Source organism: Aptenodytes patagonicus, chromosome 2 (genome assembly GCF_965638725.1).
Source record: "Aptenodytes patagonicus chromosome 2, bAptPat1.pri.cur, whole genome shotgun sequence".
NCBI lineage: Eukaryota > Metazoa > Chordata > Aves > Sphenisciformes > Spheniscidae > Aptenodytes > Aptenodytes patagonicus.
In genome coordinates this window covers 14,027,348-14,050,210 of record NC_134950.1, presented here as the reverse complement: position 1 = coordinate 14,050,210, position 22,863 = coordinate 14,027,348, and the positions used below count along the sequence as shown (strand labels likewise).

The following is a 22,863-nucleotide window of genomic DNA, read 5'->3' as shown; positions in this document are numbered from 1 at the left end:
TTAAGCCAGTCACTGGTTCAGAAATGTGAATGCTTAGATTCATAGAAAGAGGGTGGACTGTGACCTGAAAGATCAACTCATTCAGCCTCTGCTCAGGAAAGGATTTGCTCCCAAGATTTGTCTAGCCTGTTCTGTAAAACCTTCCCTGATAAAAATCCCCAGCTACTCTATCACAGTCTTTGGCCAGCTTCACCATTAGGAAATTGTTGCCCATGCTGGAGCATGTGCCACTGTGATCCCGGGGATACTGTGAGGGCAGGTATCATTATATGCTTGGGAGACTAACAGAAAACTCAAAATTTGTTTTTTTAGCTAAACGTCTTTTTAAGGTGGTCATTACTCTAACCCTGCCAAAGTCATTTCAGGAAAGCGATGGTCACAGAGGAAACAGGTAAGTGGGAAGAATGCAGGAGAGAAAGTTCAGAGCTAGAGGATAGCTGCAGTTTGTCACTGGTCCTGTGATTTGCTGGATAGCTGTCACCACTACCTATCTGGTACATGAAGAAACGCACACACATCCCTAACGTTGCAAAAATAAATGACAAGGCAGCTTTAATAGCAAACCAGTATTACCTACTCTAGCCAGCCAAAGCTCCCCTGGGGATGTCAAGTGGGGCTTGAAAATCAGTCTGAGGTTTGCTTGGTATTTAAAATACATTTTTAATTCTTGCTGATCCATCAAGCCTTTTTGCTTTGCTGACATTCCATAGTTTCAAGCTTTTCTCTGTGGCTAGGAACCTACAATAAAAATAAGAGCTCAGCTGTCATAAAATCTCTTTATTTCAGAAGACAGTAGTAGAAGAAATATCCCTAAAGTAGAAGTATTCAAGCTATGAGGTTTGGACCTATGGTCAGGATGTGAGCTGCCACTTCTCAAGAGGCATCACTTTCCCAGACCTGATATTGCTTATATTACAAGATCTGACAAGATCACAGCCCAGGTGTTTATGGCAACAACTCTTTTAATTAATCTACTAGCTATGACAAAAATGTAGCAAATATTGAAGGGCATGTGTTAATAGAAACTATGAATATTCAACAGAGCCATACGAGGAAGACAAACATAAAGAACCTTCTACTTGGCAGTTATCTATGCTGAGCTTTAAATTAGCCACACAGGACAAATGGATTTAGTGCTGTGCCATGTTATTTCATCTAGATTACTACAAGATACACAATTAGGGCCATCAATCTACAGACCCAAATCCTACAAATATCAGCAAATTACATGCTATAAGCTATGCAATTTTGAAAGCTAATGCTCTTTATCTGGTTCTAATTCTCAATGTTTCATATTTTTGCAATAACCACAGCATTTAACCACTCGTAAGACAATTCTACTGAGAACCGAACATTCCTCTAGGAGAAAAACTTCGGAGGAATAAAGTTAATTTCCAAATCTAGTATAAACAGATTGCATGCTACAGGTTATCTCCCTGGGGCCAGGATGGGAAACTAAGGTTTCAGATTTAAGAATTATTCCTGAAATACATAATTTAATAAAATAAAGAACTTCCTGGTAACGGCATTAAGACTTTTACATCTTTTAACAAACACACCACGTATCCAAAGAGAAATGATTTTTGGCACGAGAGATATACGATCTCATGAACCAACTGATTTCATCAATGGAAGACTCTTTCCTGCTGCAGGCTAATAAATCACCCCAGCCAGCAAGTGCCAGCCATTTACAGTAAGAACTGGCTGAGGGTAACATGAACATCATAGAGCTGCTATTACTTCTGCAGCTACAAGAAAGTGAAAACCCCAAGAGGACTAACGCGTATGAATATTATCAAAGTCACTACACCTAATTCTACCCTTGGTCTTAGAAATGTATTTGCACTGAAGTCACTGGGAAATTATACAAATTATTTCTTCCAGTTTTATTCCTACTATGAAGATAAATATTTGTCTCTTCATTGAGATCTCTTTTGTAGCTTGTACTGGCCTAAACATCTTACATATACTGGTATAAAAAATCTGAAGTAACTCAGTTGAGTAACACCAGTATAAAACTGCAAAAAAGAAAGTTGGAAACCATGTACTTCATTAACATTGTCATATGCTAATATTCACATAACCCATTTTAGAAGTATAGCAAATGGGATTGGATTGGATATCATACCAGCAGTTTCATACCAAAATTTCTGGATTTTTAAATACCATGTCCTCATTGGCTTTTTTATTTCCTTAGCCATATGGAAAACAGTCAGGCACAATTAACTATTTGTCAGAAAACAATCTATTAATTAACACTATTCTGTGCGAATGAGCTGAAAACCATGTTCTTTGCTTGCCAAAAAGCTCCCATTTCTGCCTCATGTTTGTGCTCAGAACTAAACATAGCTACAGATACGCTGCTTGACATAACTGACCAAGGGAAAAAAGAACAACTGCTGCCGAGGTTTTTCAGAACCAGCAGCCAGCAAGATTTTCTAAAGATAGGTAGGGGGTCAGCAGGGCTTCACCTCTGCATCTCGTAAAATTCTTTACTGACAGATCTTTGATTAAACTGGGCAGAAATAGACTAAATCCCAATTAAGACATTCATATTTGTGGCAGGGCTTGAAAGAGGAAAGAAAGTGAGGGGGGGAGAGTAAGTTACAGTGTTTTCTAGGCTTAACCTTAAAAAGATAGGACTGACATCAATTATATTTATACCCATTCAATTCTACTGACGTCAATGGATTTACTCCTAAATTATGCCAGATGGAAATCAGGCTAGCTATTACCACATTTTCATGCATAAAACCAGCACCCCTTTAAAAGCACCGTTTACTCAAAAGTACGTCCTCAGACAGCATGCATCCTCAGATAGCCCAGCTAAAACCAGAGGAAGAGGCAATCAGTGATCGGGAATGCCAGGGGAGAACTGCAGAGTGATAAAAGGGGAAGGGAAAGAGGAGATCTGGAGCAAACTTCCTTTGCTGTTATCCACATGTGCACATAACCTTCATAACCTGCTGCTGAATCCTGGGCACTAAACAGATAACCTCAGGGGCTGACACAAGACAACATGGTGGCTATTCGCTTTCCCAGTAGAAAAGCAGTCTGTGATCTATGTTACCTCTGAGACTGGTATTCCTATATTTCAGTTTTCAGCAGTGCAGCCTGCAACGCTGTTGTTTCCAAAACTCTGAACCCCTTTGCAGGTCCATGCAGGGCTACAGGTGCGTAACCGTTATCAGTTAGTGGTTGGCTCCTCGTAACGGTTTTACAGAATTGTTGACTCGCTTGGATGTGATCCTATAACCACAACCCATTCCTTCTGCTTGTGCTTGCAAATATCCAAGCAGCTGTTTCAAGTTATATGAAGGAGCTAGAGGCTGAAGTTTTACTTGATGTGTCCAGGCTAATGGAAACTGATGATGTACATGACCTTTGATGAGTGCAAACGGTCCCTCTGTCCAGTCTGAAGTGAAAGAAGACAGAGAAGCTAAAATTCCTCTCTTTGAGGTTTCCTTGCAGCTGTGAAGAATTAATCTTATAGGGTTATGAAAGGTTCAGAGAAGTCTGGTCTTATTCTTGCCAATAGGGGATATTTCAGCACCTTCCAGCCCACTCAACAATTTGTACACCTGTCTGCGCCCAACAATCTCTGCAGCTCATCGGTAGGCTGCTCCTTCCACTGTCACCTTCCTGCAGGCTCCCATAGCTCAGATTCATCTCCCAATCTCTTCCAGTGCTGTTCCACTCTTCCCTTCTCCCAGGCTCTATTCATCTTTCTGCACTCGTTCATTTGGCTTATGTCCCACAGGAACGAAAATCACAGCAGAGACACAACGTCTGATGTGTGGTTCCATGTTTCCTCCTTCCTCTACCTTGCCTACTCAGATGGTTAGAGTTTGGAGCAGGGTCTGCTCCTATTGGTACTGTTGATGCTGCAATCTCGCACCATGGCATTCCAGGTTTGGCTAGTCCCTAGGCTCTCTCATACGAACATAATTATTAATATTATGTTATTAACCACAACAATCACCACCAGAATCAGTGCTGCTCTCTTCCTCACTTCAGACTCTTGCAACAACAAAGCAAGAACTCAACAGTAAGTCAGCTCATCCTCAATAACCAGCTTTCCCAAAAAACACAAAAGCAGGGGGCCTCAAGAAAAAAATGTCACATAAAAGGTTGTTCTCACACTACCCCATGCAGCTGTGCAATCCCTCTCCACACTGCTCCTCTTTGCAATACCTGCAGCTTCTTCCATCCCTTCCAGTTGCCTTTGCCTTGTTAACATCTGCCTGCAGTTTTGGGCATGCAGATTTAAACCTGTTTTGAAATTTTAGGTGGAAGAACCTTAATGTATTCTTTAACCCTATGATTGAGGGATCCAAAGAACATAGCAATAATAAGCATTTTTTAAGTGGAACGAACACATGTGTGTGTTTAAACCTGAAGTTTTAATGTATTCCTCCCCGAAGGACCCTGCAGAACGCCTCACGGGATGAGATGAGGCCAGAGACAACACCATAAAACACTTCTTTTCATAATAATGTACAAGATTTTTATTCCATAAACAAATAGGTAAGCTTCTATTTCCATAGCAGGCTTCTCCTCAGAGTGAACTTTTTAGAGCCATTTCCATAAACATCACTGACATTTCCAGTATGAAGCACAAAAAAGCAGCTATATCCATACTACACATCAACAGCCTACTCTGGCCGATGTCTGCAACTATTTTCAGCACAAGATCAACAAATGAATGTTTGCACAGCAGCATCTGCTCAGCAGAAACGTATAAATAAAAAAAAGCCCCAAGAATAACACGATGTGTTCACACAGTTTCAGGAATCTTCACTGCAGCTAACAGTCGTTAGCGTCTAGTGATTAAAACCCAGGTGCTTCCTTCCAGCAGGGCTAGTGTTACTGTTGAGCACCTGAAACTCAGGGAATCCAAATAACATCTGAGAAAAACTGTGGTAAGTCCATTTGTCTTCAACAGCAATGTCACTACATTGGGAGCAGCAGGTCCAAACCCCCCCACAGTCTCCTGATGTACACCCAAAGAAACAGCCACTTACTTTGGCTCCAGAGCCCCTTTTTGTAGCCTGACTATTGAACAGGCACACTGTACAAGCCGATACGCCCTTCCAAAGGAGGGGGTAGAAATCCCTGTACTTAAAAAAAATGTTCCAGGGTATCCATCTAGATCTCCGAGATGGTCCTCAACAGTCTTGCAGTTGGAGCTGGTAAGAATGGGTGTGCTTTTGCTGAAGTTGCTGGAGTCGCTGACAAGATGGCTTACTCTTCATAACAGCGTGCCATCTAAGTGCTACCATTTTTTAACAACTTCTTCTGACTGTTCTTATCCCTATCTCCAATAAGTTTAACTTCTATCGCTTGTTATACCTGTGACTCTACTGTTGCTGTCTGACTTTTCTGAAAAAAGACTAAGCTGTTAGAAGAGAAAAATACTTAACGTCACTATTAGACCAGAAAAAATGTGACTCCATGGGACATTTCAGCAGGAGCAGCTCTAAAATGGACTGCAGAGTTTTCCATGGATGCAATTGTGCAGTTATTACTAAGGATGGTGTACCACATCTCTGTTGAAATTGCATTATTTCTGTGTGCTATGCTAGTGCTGGAAAAATTCCGATGTCATTCCACCAGGTTCTGCCATGAAGTCAGGTGTGATACAACAGTACCTACTTTCTCTGCCCCTATGGCATGTCTGACAGGGTAAGTCCCCAGTGCCTCATGTGAGTGTGAGGCCACTTTACTTCTTTCATGTCCACCCTCTCCAGGCCTTGGTAATGCTGCATGTATGGGGAACTCTATCAAAAACAATGCAAGGATGGGGCAGTTTCTCATACATCTAGAGAACTTTGCTCTTCCAGAAGATCCTGTTTTGGATTCTCCTACCCACTGACCCCCCTTCTCACCCTGTCCCTTTCAGGCTGTTTTTCCTATCTTGCATCCAAAGTCTAATGTGAACACCAAAGATATTGCATCTCTATGTACTTTGGGTTTTTCCATTTGATTTCACTAGATTTTCTGTTTGAAGCAGTAACGGTCCTTCAGCCTTATTGATCAGTTTTCATTGCACAAAGAGGAGGACATAAAACTGTGTGACATGTAGAAATCTCACTTATTCTGTCTCTATTTCTCTGTCCCCTGCAGCTGGTTGTTTAGGGCTTACATTAAAACTGGAAATGTTGCTTTCCTGTATAGTCATTGTGGAACTCTTCCTTCCTTTCCTAATCCTTCAAGTGCGGAAAACAGCCAGGAGAAGGATATTGTGCACATTAGGATTTTTGTCCATCTCTCCATGATGATTAGCAAAATACTGTCTCTCCCTAGACTTACAATTGTAAAATGAGATCAAAATCTGGCCCTTCGAGGGAAGTGTTACTTTTGGAAGTGATCAGAAACAGCTGCTTTCAAAATCAGTGATGCTGGCTGTTTGTGGTAATTGAACAACTGGTCTTAGGAATTCTACTTGTGAGGACAGGAGAACTTTGCTGAAGTATTGCTAAATAAGGTAGCTACTAATCAACAAAACATAGCAATGCTCCCAAATTCCTTGCAATGCCATGATAATCATTAGATGGTAATCTCTGACAAGGTTAAATCTAATGTTATTCAATGGCTGTTCCCCAAAGTAGATTCCCTTTTGGTAGTAAAATCATTATCTTACTATTTAAACATTCAGGCTTTCCTCTCTATTTCACAGTTCATAAAGCACCTTTATGGTGTTGAGATTTTTCTTCCCGAACAGACAGAAGACAGTTTGTTGTCCCTGCTTTGATTAAATCCTACATCCCACAAGCAGTGAACCTGTGATATTGCTCTACTGTTTTTAATTGTCTCCTTCTATTAAGATGCCAGCACTGTATGTCTTTCCTGCAGCCCCAGTGTGATTTTGCTACGTGCCTGGCATTAGCGCTGTCGGGTCTGAGGTTAATGTGTACACCGTACAACTCATTAGCTGCGCATTACTATCAATCAGAGCCAAAAATCAATACGATTGATCCAACAATATGTTTGGGCTTGGGACCGAGACTCAAATGAGGTCTCACCAAAAGCAAAGGTCAGCAACTTGGCACAAATTTTGCTACGCACAGAGAAAGCTTTTCTTCCAAACTATTCCTCAGGGAAGGTACAAATGACAACTAATATGGACCTCATTAAAAACGAGAAGAGGAAACCCCTTGGAGAGGCCAAGAAGGCTCCCTCGCTATCAATTTTTTTTTTCCCAGTCCTTTCCTAAAGATTTTATTTACGTTACAGTAAAGACAATGTGGAGCTTAAAGGTAGCTGCGGGGCTTGGAGTTTAGGAGACTCGTTAGACTAATTATCTTGATGCACACTATCAATTACTATCCAGTTAAGCAGAGAGGATAACTCTGCAGGCAGAAATAAATCTTCAGAACTGAAGGATCTGGGGGAAGGGAATAAAAGGCTTTTTTTTTATCAGCACTATTATTTCTTTTAGTTAAAACTCCAGTGTCAAAACATTTCCCATCTTAAAATAACTAAAATAAAACAGACACTAGTTCAAGAGTGTGAGAGAGGAAAGGAACAGTACAAGAAACCTTTTAAATCATGGATTTGTTCCAAGTACAGTTCTTAAGAGGATTTCACTCATAACTCAAGCACTCTTGCCACAGTCAGGCCCTGAAATCAGTACTTCAAAATATGCTGTTTTACATATAGTATCATCAAGTTCTTTCTTCCTCAATAACCAAGGGTGTTGAAAATGCTATTGATACAACAGTTAGGCTGTACAAGAAATACTTCCCTGCAGTCTCCAGAGTTGCTGTGTTGCAATATAATTGTCTAATGGCACATTTTTGTAAGGGCTGTCATGGTATTATGGGTCTAATTTTATTTTTACAGTATACAATAATAAGGTAAAAGGCTGGTGTTAATAGCCTTAGGAACCTATTACATAAACAGAGGTTGAGGATTAAAATTGGACTAGATTTGTAGAGTCTGCATTGAGTAAATGTCTTGCCACGCTGAAAATTATAACGCATATAACTTTTCCCTCTCCACTATTTTTTTTAAACTCTCCTATTCTTCTAAAGGTCAATCCCTCTTTCCAACAGAGAACACAGCTTCTTCTCAAGGTATTTTTAGAAAATCTGTTTATTTTTCTCTGTTAACAGTTGTTTGGCAAAACAGGACACAAGGCATATATTGCTTCTGCTTGTACCAGCAGCGATACTGTGCTCTTCCAGAACACCCCTCAAACGCTAACCAGCTCAGCTGTCCTAAAAGCACTTGTGGGTAGAGACAACGCACCTCTGATTGCAAGCGGAGTGGGTGAGCAGGATGGGGCAACACTATGCAAAAAGATAAGGGAAAAAAACAAATGTTTTCCTCTAAATTAGGACATTTTTACTAGGAATGGCCCCGCTTTTGCCAGGAGTTTTCTCCATGGGGATCAGCTGAGGGTCCTGGGGGGAGAAGGGCTGCATGGCAGAGAGAAGAGGGGTTTTTTATGGCCTATTCTGCTGCTTTCTAATCTATTTATTCATGCCATTAATCAAAAAGCTGAAATGGGAGTATTGTTGTGCTAGAACACCCCCCCCCCCCCCCCCCCCGCCCCCGATGACTGGGGTGAGAGGAATTCATACTGGGCAGAGCCTGAAGGTCAACGCACCTCTAATGGGCCCCTCCATTCCCCTGAAGGTGATTTTTAACTTCAGGAGACAAAACCAGCAAATGAGAACAAGGTAACTTTGAACAGAGAAAACTCAGCTCAACGGGAACTTAATGTTTGGAAAATCTGGGATTTTCTAAGATAGACAATCCCTTTCCTTTCAAACTTCTTACATGCAGCCAGTAAGCAGAAAAATGCAGACAAATGAGCAGACACAGTGCAAGGGCATAGCTCTTGCAAAACACTGTCTTTCTCAGTGCCCATTGAGTCGCAGCGATGTGTAATCAGGGTAGATCAGCCCTGGGGATGTGAGAATAGATCTGTTTGTCCTGTACAACTGAAATGGGATCTACGGGCTGGAGGGCGAGCTGGGTGTCCACAGCGCTGCTCGGATCAGCACGGCTGATGGGGGAGATGCTCAGGGCTTTGCTATTGCTCAGCCTGCATTTGCCTTGCTCTTTGTTCCAGCTGAGTTTGCCCCAAAGCATTGCCTTAATAGCAGCCTCCCCACCCTGGATAACCACTCCACAGCATCTCCAAATGCCCAGGATGAGCTTCACACCTTCCCCAACCAACGTGCTGGTCTGCTTTCTCCCACCCTGCATCCTGCAGCTGGGCAAGAACAGGCGCTCCCCTTTCCTACCCCGCCACTGCTGACACCCTACTTGCACCAGCGGAAGGAGGCAGAAACATATCGGGGCAGAAGGAGACCAGTTGTTTTGGTGCTTAAGTGCTCAAAATAATTGGCAAGGGCACCTTCCGCTCCCCACTGATGGCAGGGCTGGGTATGGGTTCAGTAGAGGTCTCTGCTTCCTTATGCAACATGTGTTTTATTAAGGAGAGGCTCATGTTGCATTTAAATGGCATTTGAAAACCAAGGAGCATCGCTGTCTCCAATTCCTTCGCTGTCTTTCTTGCAATATTTACTGTCAGAGGCTGAGAGAAAAAAGGAGGCCATTCACCTGCTTCTGAAGGAAGGGGATCAAAGCCTTCCTTCATATCATACCTGTATCTTTCCTGCTTTTTTTTCCAACTGAACTTGACTGCAAATATGTTCAAACACAGGCTTTCAAACCTGCAAAGCCCCAAAAGGTAAGCTGACCTGGCATATGCGCAAGGGGAGGTGGATTCTTTTGGACAGATCCAACTGCAGCTGCCAAGGTGAAAGATGGAGAGGCCCAACATCCTGAAAATTCAGCAAGATCTAGGAAGAAAACCCCTCATCTACCAAAATCTAGAAAGTCCCTTGTCCAGCAAAATCCAGCCCAGCCCAGCCCAGCCAAGCAGCAGTTCAGGTTTGGGTTATGCAGAAGAAAGAGTTAAGCATCCATGCCATGGCAGCTGCGCCATGCAAAGTGGCCAGTGCTCAGGACCACGCCGGAACGTGCTCCCACAGCCACCACCCCGCCACATTGGAGGAACCGAGAGAAACAGCTCCCACACCCCGGGGAGGCAGTGAACCAACCCCCCCTCTTTCCTTTCGGCATTCTCTCCTCCTTCCAAGTGACAGCCCATCATTTCCCCTCTCAAACCCTGTCCTGGGTTGTCAGTGAGACATCTGCAGAGGTCCCTCTCTCAGCAGAGCCATGGGCTACCACATGGATCCCACCTGTGCTCCGTGTCCCCTTCTGCCCGCACAGGCACAGCCGCCAGAGCAGGAGTCATGTCTCTGGACTCACAATTCCTCCTGATGCAGGAAAGGAGAAGTTAAAAAAAGCTTCATGGCGGAATGACATTAAAAAGGAACTTTCTCGTTGTTCCTGGGGCTCATAGGAACAGCGATAGCTGTTTATGGAAAAACTTAAGTCAATTTTTAGGACTGTTAGATCAAAACTGAGGGAGAGCGGGCAGGGTGTGATTACCTCTGCTGGGATCCAGCCAGAACTAACGCAACCTTTGTGGGAAGGGCGAGGGGACGTGCAGCGCCCCAGTTTACACTTCAGCTCAATTTCTGCAAGAATAATTTAACACCTGAAAGCTACCGCAGGCACAACGGTGCTCATTCACTATTTAACTGTGCTGTGTAAGTATCTGATAGAGCGGTTTTCCTTCACTATAACAACCAAACTGTACTGGAGAAGTACAGAGTTTCAAGCTCAGGTCCTTCATGCCTTCCATTTACCATCATATTCCTATATTTTTTCATGATTTATTTAAACTTATTCTTCTTTCCAATCCCTTTGTACTGAGCACTTCTGCCTGACTTAAATTTATCATTTGCTTGGCTCTCATTGGCATGGGAAGAAATAGCATGTGTGTTACAGATAAAGACTGGTAAAGCCTTTAAAACAGTATGGTGAATGAAATGGCTGTTTTCAGCCGGAGTTTTCCTTAATATATCCATTTACTGAATGCACCTAAAGCAGAGAATGCACAAGAGAACAATGTTACTGCTGATAAAAGTGGCCTGTGGAGGAACCTCGCTGAAGCTGGGAGAGGAAATTACTCTTCATGCTATTTCAGGTTTACGTCTTTCCTAAGAACAGGCTGATCGTTATCCCAGATAATGAAGACTGTTAATGTAATTAAGTGCTCTGTTGTGGTGTTTTACAAAGCAAACATATAAGTTCCGGAATTAATAAACTGCAAGGTTAAGTGACACAGGGCAAAAGCACGACCCTTCATTTGGATGCAAGTGCTCCACAGCAAGCAATTAGCTGGGATTTAAAAGTACAATTTCCAATTTAGGACATACAGAAGATTTTCCGATTTGAGGTCTGTGTAATCTCCAAAAGGTCAGATCAATTTTAAGATTATGACCAGGTGTATATTATCAATATGAGAAATCGGGTCCTTCTCTAACCACTCAAAACAGGAGGCCAGGACCAAATTGCCTTGCTCTTCTTCCTGGGCATTATAGATGGGTAGTATTTCCAAACATGCCTAGATAATTAGTAAAGAAAACAGAGACTGAAAGAAAAGAACAAAAAAACCCTGTAGTGACTAGAAATTGCGAAGGAGACCACACTATGGGAATGTAATTTCCTTGCAAAGAAATTAGGCATTTGAGTAATAGTTTTCTTAGCAAACGCCCATGTTTCTAGCAGGTTATTTATCTGATTAAACCATACGCTGATTTGCACTGGGGGTTAAGACACAGTACAACCCAAAACTCGCTGCAGTTTCAGCCTAAACACACACAGGGCCAGAACACAGACCTGGGGATTAGTACAAGACGAATTTTATTCCTGAGCATGCCGCTGGTTCAGTATGTGCAGCCTGATGAGGCAGCTAGCCCAGAGGAAGAGCTATACACTGCCTAATGAGGCAGCCCTTTTGCCCAGTCCCTGCCCCTCTGCCACAGGCTCTCACTACTTCTCTTGCACTGGGATTTGCATTTGTCATAAAACCTGCAGAAAGCTAATGCTACCCCACTGAAAGTAATGAGTTTTCTACCAGCGTAACCATCTGATCTGGCTCAGGGTCAGACAAGCACTGCCACCACCGCGATGGAAGAGCTGGGAGAGCTAAGGGGGATGGCGGCAGCCCCAACCACGGACACGGCCACACCAGGGTTTTTAAAATGCTGCCTAGCAGCTGCTGTGCTTCATGGGAAGGTGGTTAGAATCAGATATTCACAACGTTAAATAAAGGCAAAATGTTTTAACTACGTGATGGGCTGGTGGTTTTCTCGTGCAAAGACATTTTAAGCTTGCTTTTACAATTTAGAAATTATATAAATTTTAAGACTGAAGCTTCTCTCCCATTCTTTGAAAACTCATTTATCTGTGATGAGAATAACAATGTGGCTCTGTTGCTGTCTACATGTTTTGCTAACCAGTGAACATACTTCCAAAGGAAATGGTAAAACAGAAACGTTTTCATTTCATACTGGGGGGAAAAAAAACCTCAAATACACTCACGTCATTTGCCTAAATCTTGTTTGGACAGCTTGCATGGCTCACAATCTTACTGTTATCACTCCCTCCTCTGAATTAGAGCGAGATCAGGAAGATAAATATAATACTGCAATATATGGCTTGATACTGAAGAAGATCACTCTGCCATGACACGCCTCGCACTTGAGCTCTAACACAATGACACGGTTATCTAAGGTTCGAGGAGACTGAACAGCCTGTAATATATTAACACTTTTCATTTCAGAGATAGTGTCAGGAGCTGAAAAACAACTCCGATTCACTGTGCCGCTTTGGTTATTTCCCCTCCAATATCAGGTGTTTTCTCCCATCTTATCCCCTCACCAGATCTGTGGGAGCAGCAACACACTTGCACTGCGCAGGCAGAGTGATGTGAACAGGAACCAAGCGCTGGGGCTAAGATCTAGTGAGAAAAGCCCATAAGGGCACTTTTTCTGCAGCTTCAAATATTAACATTCTAAAATGCAACTTGCAGCAACTCCTATTTTTAAGTTTCTCAAAGGAGTCTTGAGAACTTTTTAAGAAGCCCACTGCCTGTAAGACATTTGACATTCAGAAAGGAGAACTGTCTCCGGCTGCAGAAGTGCTTTTTCTTTCCTCCAAGCCTACATTTAAAGTGTCACTGGCCCAGCAAGGACAGGGAGAGACGCAGAGCTTGGGGTTTCATTTAGGCTGTTTTTTTCAACTGACCCAGCTACAAGGCTGACGCCTGGCTACAGCTCCCCAGAAACCAGTCATCCTTTTGCTTGTGTGGCTGACTGCTGAATTGGCAAAAGCTACCTTTGCAAAACCACTTTTGCCAGAACACCTTTTGGTGTTTGCATTAAATAGGCAAAAATGTAGATAAAAGCTTTTGCGAACGGTATCTTGGTCTATTGGAACCGACGTCACGAAGTGATAAAATAAACTACCATTTCCTCAGTGTTTTAGCTCTCCGGTGCAAGAGCCGAATTTGCTCCTCACAAAGGAACTCAACGGTAGGTGGATAAGCGTGAGGAGAAAAGCAGTGATGCCTGTTTCAGCTCCTCTATAAGCCACAGGATGTGGCTTATAAAACTAATAGAACTATAAAAAAGTGGGGAAAAAGAGAGGTGGAAAAGACATTTCTACAAGGCTTGAAAGGATTCCTGGAAAGAGGAGGGGCAATTAACACACACACGGAAAAGCTCCTCAGTTAGGATGACACTACTAATTCTTTTTTTGTCTTTGGTCACTAAAAGTATCTTTGTAGGGAGCATTAAAAAAAGGAAAGACCTGGAAAGATTAAAACCCACATGTAGCTGTTCCCTCCCGCTTAGCACGCTTGTTAATCCCACAGGTCTTGCTGAAGTGAAAAGACAAATACAAGAAAGAAAAGGTGATGGGGAGCACACACACTTCATTACAAACCGGTACTTGACGCTTCTCTTAGTTACAGAAAAGTTTTAGGATGCTGGTGACTAATATAACTCCCTAATCCTTGGCCGGCTTCAGAAACCCTTCCCATAAGGTCAAGGTCAGGACAAGGTTAGTGCCTTAATAAAAGAGGGAACATGGCATCTTTAATGATTGCTTCTGGCTGTTTTTCTCCTTACCTATAATAATGCCACAGTGAATGTTTGCTTTCTTAAAGTGATGCAGAGCTCTTTGCTTTACCTGCTGACAGACCCTCACTGTCCACCCCGGCGCACAGCCAGAGACCTGACGGTGGACCTGCAAGATGGTTGTTTCATGCTGAAGACCACAAATTTAGGGCTGTCTTCACAGGGAAGTTCAGTGAAGGTGAAAGAATCCTGTTAGCATGCAATTGCATAGTACCTTAGATAACCTAGTATTTATTTTAACGTTACCCACCTGAGGGAGGCTCTGTTAATGAATCTATTTTTGTAGTACCATAAAGGTTGAAGTTTAGAGCTAAGTTTAGAGCAGAGACATATAAAAAATGTCAAACCAGGAAATAGCTTAATGAAAGCAGAGTAATCACAGCAAATTACAGTGAAATTTCTATAGGATCACATTTTGCATTCCCCAAACAAGCAGAAGAATTCATCTCACTTAGCGTCGTTCCCTTTTGCTGAGAGTTCACTGTAAGGATATGCTATACAAGTAACATAATGCAATGCCATAAAAGCTGTCTTAAAAGTTACAGTCTAAGGTGCTTTTCAAAATGGAGTTCAGATTTCTTCCCACTGCAGCCTATGGAAAAATAGCAAGATATGCCACAAATTATCACAGAGAAAAAAATTAATGCTAATTAATGCTAGGAGGAATACAAGGCACATGTTTTATTTTGTGGCTACTAATAATGAGGTCCCTTTCTAAATTCCAATGTTTAGAAACCAGCTAGCAGTGGATATGGTAGGGAAGTTCACCCCAGGAGAAGAAAGCTGGTATTGCTGGGGTGCTTCCAGGAATCACTGCAGAATTTAACCTCTCCCCACTGGCAAACCCAGGTTTGCATCTAGGAAATGCCCTGTGGTCAGCACCTCATCTAGCTGCGTTGAACACCTCCTCTGAAACAGGATATATTCAGTTTGCATATATACGTACAGTATATATACCTTCCTCTCCCACCCTGCAGGTTATCTTTCTTTCACCCAGGCTTTACAGCCCACAGTCCAGTAACAAATATAAGCAATTTCACATTGCTTTTTACCATATGTAGTGATTTTCTCTACTTTTCAACAAGTCTCCAACATGAGAAGAAGCTGGGAACTTTTGACCTCACTCCGTTACATTGCACAGCTCTGGATGGTTAGTCTAGTGGAAAAAACATGTTGACTTTTGGGTAACAACGTCGCTACAAATCTCTCAAGGCTAATTCTTGATGACAGCCACTGTAGATACACTGGAACGTGCAGAGCCACACCTTGGCCCTGTTAAAGGCAACACAAGTTTCACCACTAAATTCAGCAGAACCTTGAACTGGTCCATAATGAGTAACATGAAATAAGATGTCAGTCCATAAGGCAAAAAAAAGTGGAGAAAGAAGCATGTGAATGGGATATTGTGTATTAAATGTAAGGAGAGGAAATTCATAAACCAGAAGTGTGCCATGTGTCTGCTTAAGATGACCCGTGAATATTTTACATATAAGGTCTATATGATCTGCTACAGAGCAGTTACCCTTCCAGAGGAGAGGATTTTGCAACAGAAAAAGCCTCTTATATTCAGCTTTTCATAAGTTTATAGAAATGGATACAAAAGGGAAAACAAGATTAAATACCGCTGTACAGTTTAATACTGTTAAAATTTACTTACCAATGCTTTGGTGTTTTAACTGCAAATTATTCCCTCAAATTTTTACATTTTCTACAGCACTAAGCCACAGAGTTGTGCTGTCCTCCCCACTCTGCAAGCTTGGAAGGAGGGACAGGAAAACCTACAAAATCTGCCTGAAAGATTTTGCAATCTTTGCCTCGCTCAAAGTGGTACGGACTGACCCACGTTTTGCTAAAACTTAATGGTGTGCCTTCTTAAAGGATGCTAGATAGAAATATGGCACCTGTGCCTGTGGCTCCCATATTTTCATTTACAAAATCCCAGATAGAGCTAAAACATACAGTATTTTTTTCAGGGCAATTGCAATCAGCTTTCCACACCTGTGCTGGATGCATAGGTTGAAAGGGCAGTGTGTACATAGCGGCCATTTTTCCACGCACCCCAGCTGGAGAGGCAGAGATGCTCTGAATGGCTGCCCAGGCAGTATCTGGATGGGAGGTATTTCTAGGCACAATCCTAACCCTGTGACCATAGCAAATCCACACTTATCAGTTGGTACAGTGCCTAAAACAAATTCTGAGACTACTAATTTAAAACCAGATCATCTCATACTGATACCATCCCTGTGCATTCATGGGTCGGTTTTCCACAGGTCAATAGATCCCACACTACTTTTGAACAGAACACCAGCTTTCCCCTGTGGCACAAAATATTTTGAGACTTAAACTGTGCAAGACACGGGGTAAGAGTTGCAGTTACAAGCTCGGCCTTCTATGAAGATCAGCTCAAACGCAGGGTTACAATTAAAGAACAAGCTCCCAGGCGCAGCGGGGATACCACCTCGCGCTCCAGACCATGCCCAGCTCCTGTGGCCAGGCACAGCGGAAGGGTGGACCATGGACCAAGTAACTGGTTACTTCCCAGGCTGGGAGTAGGAAGGTGACATCTCATATATGTGAACAGGAGACATAACAGCAGGGGAGCTCGAGGCTGGTGTCAGTTTTTGTGACTCATGTCCCATGCCTAAACTTGACAGATCAAGAGACTTCTGATCTCCCAGGAAAGTCTTTGCTAATTGTCGTACAGAAGCAAAGACTCAGGGGACCTTCTATTTTTTTGTTGTTTTTTTTAAAGCACAAAAATTGGCACATTAAGAAAAGAAAGGTCTTCATGGAAAGCTAAATCAAAACCCAGAACCTCATTTAGCCTCTCCACTTCCAGACAAGGCTGAATTCAGGAACAGAGAGCAAGAAAGAGAGAGCTTAGAAATGAAAATAAGAATGTTTTCATTACCTTTTCTGCAAGCCAGCCTAGATGCCTAATCTCTCGACTTCCAGCAATCCCTGTTTTACCCAGCTGGTCTCTGACCTCTGCAATCACCCTGGGGATGAGCTCATTGACACTGGAGTGGATGGCATTGAACCAGGCCTGGGCTGTAGCTGAATCCTTACTCCTGAGCACCACGGTGTGCTTGGCATCAGGTGAATGAACTTCAATAAGTCTAGAAAAACGGGGGGGGAAAAACATTATGTTCACTCAGATACCATTAGGTGGCTAAATTTATTACCTCGCTTAGTGTTAGCAATGAGTTAAAAAGAAGGATACTAATATCAAGACCTAGCACTAAAAACTTACCTTTACAACACCTGAATGGAGTAGGATCATCTTAACTGAAGCCAGGTCTGTACTGGCGTTATGGTAAAATCCTTGAGAAGGGGATTTGCCAATGCTGATGCAACCCCACATATAGCACATCAATAGAAGTTTAAAATATAAAGGCAAGAGGAGCATTCATCCATTAACATTCACCAACACGGCAACCACCCAGAACTGCATGGGAGATGAGTGCAGAGAAGCCAGGGATAAGCTGCTGCCTTCTTTAGCTGGATATCATGGCACACCTGGAGTTTCTCAGTGCATTTATTTTACACATACAGAGCTAAATGAAACCCACCCTCATCCCAAATGGAGGAGTTTTCTTAGGATTGCACTGTGGTTTCAGTGACACCACTAAGCATAAACCAGAAGCCTAGTGTAATTGGCCTTCTCCAGGAGTTACTAATGTCCTCAATGCTCCATTTAGGTCCTGCTAACAGCGGCAGCAACAAAGTGCTAACTGCAACCATATGATTACTGCCAGAAGGCATCTTTTACAGTTTTCCAAACTCTTGTGGAGAGAGATTTTTCTTCTCCCAAAAACATGCTTACTAGACCATCCTTCGGGCTTCCACCCCACCACTGTGGTTTGAAAAGCACAGGCAAACACAGTTTCCAGGAAAATGAATCCTGTTCATTGTGGTTATGGGACCTGTGCCAACACCTTTGCTAACAACAACAACAATAAAAATGCTTTGAGAGGCAGCTGCAGCTATTTCAGCTCTGTTCTCAGTGAAGTTATTAGTTATTAGCGGGGCTTTGTGTGCTCTTTCTAGCTTTGTGGGCCACTTCTACTTGAACATTTATTAAATAATCCACTAAGTAATAGTCTGGTTTATCTTTACATAGTGATTATAAAACCAAGCCCTGGTCATTGCCCGTCACTCAGCTCCGTATCACATTTGTGCTTTTTCATTATACACAACAGTGACTGCCCCGAATGTTACCCGCACAAATTTGACCTGGGATCTGAGCCTAAGCACGTACTTCTGTCCTGTGTATTGCTGCCCAATCTCTGGGACACACAACAACCCCTTCTGTAGCAGAAAATTAATTAGTTCAGTGGAATTTATTCAGGTTGAGGTTCAAGACAGTACTGTAATGCAAGTATTTGCAATTACAAAATCCTGCAATTTGGAGATTAACTAACAATTAAGAGGTCTTAATTAATTGGTTAAACCACACCAGAACCCAGAACAGAGGGCAACTTGATCTGTGCAGCTCTCTGGGGCTGGGAGAGCAAGGACCGCTGGTCTTGTGTTTGTCCATTTTGGGAAGGGGAGGTCTCCATGTAGACTCTGCTCTAAAGATAGAAAAGGTCATGATTTTCCAAACTCAGCAGATGAACTGTTCAGGGTCCTAAATCACTGTTTGGATAGCTTAAAAAGTGGGTTGATTTTTCAGAAAGCGCTGAGCCAACACAGTAACGCATGTTTCCTCAGTAAAGCTGCTGGAGCTCAGCACTGTCTGAAAATAAAGGCTCTTATTTAGCCACTCCAGGATGCACCGAGGATTCAACCTCAGGTACTGAAAGGAAAATTCCTTGTCAGATGATGCAGGTCTGGTGAATGAGAAAACTACATTTATAGATAGGCACATTCCCAATCACACTCTGTTTTTTTCTGGAATGACAGTTTTTCTGGAATGACAGAAAAAGCTGTCTCCCCGACAGTTATGGTTTAGACATTTGTGTCTGATGATCATTACGATCATGCACAGCTACCACACCCTGGTCTGTCTTTCCATCAGAAACACTGCTCTCCCACTGCCGTATGAACTTGAGTTTGAACTTGTTCTTTGTAGGCAGCTATCAATGGAAACAAACTATACAGGCTTGGATTTTCAAAGTACATTGTGGTCATCGGTGAAACATTGCTTATTACTTACAGAGCACTTTTTGGCACGAGATCTCATGGCATTTTACAAATGTCAGCGACAGCATCCCTGTTTCAGCACCCAAAAAGTGGAAAGGTGCATAACCCAGATGAGTCAGGGAACATGCCAGGAGCAGCACTCAGTATTTTCTGCACTCTAACTCCCATTTTAATACTTCTTTTAAAAATATTTGGACAGCACAACAGTATTGTACTGTTTTTGAAAAATGTTAATGCACCGTATGGATTGTGTGAAACAATGCTCTTTACAAAGCCTGTGGTTTCTGTAAGGGAACTCCCACCTCCAAAGTCACTGTGTATCGTGTGGCAAACAAAGCGCTGAACAAGGACTATAAAGACACAGAAGAACGTGCTGCTTTTTCAGTTGCAAAGGAACAGCAGCAAACTTGGGTCATTTCGTTTTAAGTTAGAGTTGTAGCAGGCTTTGGTTTAAAAATAAATTACCTAGAACTGAAAGAGCTTCCAAATGGCAACTCACTTCCCTCCAATTTAGAATACACTTAAATTCTTACTTGAAGCAAGTGGATTAACATACAAACAAGTATTTTGCTACCTGGGCCTTCATCAAAGTGTATTTCCCTTGATGGTGGCTATTTAAGTATTTCTACAAGAGTTCTGTCCCCTAAAATAATGAACATTTTGTTAGCTCTTAACAATTCTGTTTAAGGGGTTCTAAACTATGCATATTCTAATATATACACATTCTACTGTGATATCAATGTATATATTCTAGCACACATATGCACACTCACATACTGAGCCATGCTTGCAAAAATACTCTTAAAATATCATCCCTCAGTGACTTCTAATGGGGCTATTTTGGGGACTGCTTGTCAGTCGTCAAAGTTTGATGGTGATGCACTAACAACTGCAGAAAGTCTGCCTCATTCCCTGAGCTGAGTGACAGGAAGATTGGACAATACCGCTACACTTCCCGAAAGTGAGTTCAAAATGGGAATAAATGCTGCATTGACAGCCCTGAAACTGAATCCTTTTACCTACCATGCTGGTCCAGCCCGAGGAATACATCTGCAAGCATCATTCCTGTGCAAGCTGCTAGGTAGGGTAGCTTTTTTATTCATATCATAAGGACAAAAATCTAAATCTTCAACTGCCTGAACTCTGCTACTGGCTATTTGCTGTAAGATCTGGGCACTAAACTGTCTTTACAAAACCAGGCTTACAGATTTCTGCTCAAGATCCAGGACTCCCATCTCTGTAGTCAGTTGGGATGGAGATACTAACAGAAGCTTATAATCTTCCCGGAAACCCATGGACTCTGACCGCAATCAGATATGGAAAGTGCTGTGTCCCTATAAACTCCCCTTTTCTGCCTTTCAGCCTATGCTGCTTTGATTCACCAGTCCATTTGGATGATGCTTTTTGTATAACAGCTGACTGATGGCATTTCCATATTTTTTGAAAAGCAAAAAAATACCAGTGACCTTAGTAAACTCCAACACTAAAGCACTTAAATGTTTCCAGCAGTCCAGCCATTGTAGCTTTGATTTGTTCCTTGGCTAAACTGACCACTGCTTACTGACTTCTGTTTATCTGCAGTTCAGTGATAAAGTTCCCTTAATTCCCCACTGAATTGAAATATTTAGGGCAATGCCACAGCTGTGTTTATTCTCACACTCCACCACAGTTATGTAAATACTGCATATGGAGCTGTTTCTGATAAAGCCCATACCAACCCAAAGGAATTATATGTTAGCTCTAGATGGCTGCCAAGATGCGCGGCATCACTCCAGCTTGGCAATGCATATGAATGATATCACATTTTCTCAGAGATCATTTGGCAAACCTTGTAATAAAAGAGTAATTTTCTCTCTCCTTCTCAAAGAGTCCCACTGAGCTGAGGAGCGTTTCCAGCATCCCCTTCTCCACCCACAGAACATGGGGGTGACACAAGACCCGACGGCTCCAAATGCCATAACCTTGCACATAAGAGGCCAAAACTCCCTTCCTCGCTGCATCATCCAGAGCTTTTACTTTACAGAGGATCAGAAGAAGTTGAAAACACGTTTGATAGACCATACTCATTCCACATTTGATAAGGCCTCTTTCTGTAGGAGTGTTCATTATCTAAGAAATACCTTTTACCAAATCTCTTGAAAGCACTTCTCCCACCAGCATTGGCTCAGGACCAGATCAGGCACTGATTTACACTTTATGCCTTTTCCCGGGCCAGATTATGTATTCAGTGACTGATTAAAGTGTGGAGTAAATCTCTTAAAGTTAATGATAAGCTGGAGCCAGAGTTATTCGAGTCCATCGCGCTACTTTGATTTTGCACCGGCATAGCCGGGAACAAAACACTCTGCCACTGACTCTGCAAACTTAAAAAGAGGGCGAGGGCCAAACCACTCACTCCATCCCCTCCATCATTGTCTGCACATGAAACTGTGGTAAGTAATTTTGTTGATTTCTGAGTGTACAAATATGGGAGGCTTTCCAGCATATGGGGGTATTTAAAGGAACACAATCATCAGAGATGATATTTAAATAGTTCTAAGTTTTGTTATAAAATTAAAAAAAAACCCCAAACCTGTTAAGGTTCTTTTTCAATTCTACATGCAGCATCAGGAGACGAACCAGGAATAAAATACATTAAAATTAAGCAATGGAAACTTTGGGTTTAGTCTGCAAGGAAAATATTCCATAGAGAGGCTGTTAGGCTTGCAACAAATTCCCCAGCATACACTGAAGAAGCATCTTCATTTGATGCACCTAAATGGAGATGAAAGCAATTTTACCAAGCGAGCGCTATTTGGTAATCAAGTGGAATTTTTCTATGTGAAAGTCTCTTGGTCCCCTTGCTGTCACAAGGGTACCTGCTGTATTAACAGTTACTTGCTGACTTTCAACTTACAGTGGTAAAATAATGTAGTTACTCGTTTCTTGGGAGCTGGACTAGACTGATGTCCAAACAGAGGGTATGTATCACTAATGAGCTGTCACAGTTGATTTCATTTCTATTTGCCGCCAGCTGGGCTTTAATAAAAGGGGTATCAGCAGAGTTGCACTGCATGCAAGTAAGGAAAAGATTTGGTTCTGCAATGAACTTGCTCACACCACTGTGTGCCAATGCTGACCAATCTGCAGAGCACATCACATGCTCCCTTTTCTACCCAGAACAACTACAAAAGTAATTTAAGAGTTTTTAAATGTCCATGGCTGTTAAGGAGCAGAACTCTTTCCCCGCATTGCCCAAAAGACCTCTTATCTTTTTCTTTCTTGAATTTTTCTTTTATGTTCTGGCTGTAATAGTGCTGAATATTGGTAATGCAGGAATACACAGTCCAGCCTTCTCCACAGTGGATTCAGCACCAAACAATGGCAAAAGTGCTGTTTCAAGAAGCAGTGGGGTCAGTTACTTGGGGGAAAAAAAAAAAAAAGAATCATTTCAGAGGCATGGTAGGAATTTGATTTAACCTTTAAAAGATGCTGCCTGAAACTTTAAGACCAGAAGATTTTGTGATTGGTGCGGTCAATACGTTGACCACAGCTCCCTGAAGCAACTCTTTCACAGCAAGAGGGAAAGTGTATTAATGCTAGGGAAAAAAAAAATTGTTTCAGCCACAAAAGCTGCACCTCTAGCAAAGCCACAGCCAAC

At 42.3% G+C, this 22,863-nt stretch overlaps 1 protein-coding gene across 1 annotated transcript in view; it reads right to left on the bottom strand.

The window, feature by feature from the left end:
- SNTB1 (syntrophin beta 1) overlaps positions 1–22,863 on the bottom strand; it is a 119,293-nt gene that overhangs the window by 25,843 nt on the left and 70,587 nt on the right. Inside the window, exon 3 of the mRNA XM_076329170.1 lies at positions 16,987–17,194. Coding sequence (XP_076185285.1) covers positions 16,987–17,194 — 208 coding nt within the window. The remainder of the gene's footprint in view (positions 1–16,986; positions 17,195–22,863) is intronic.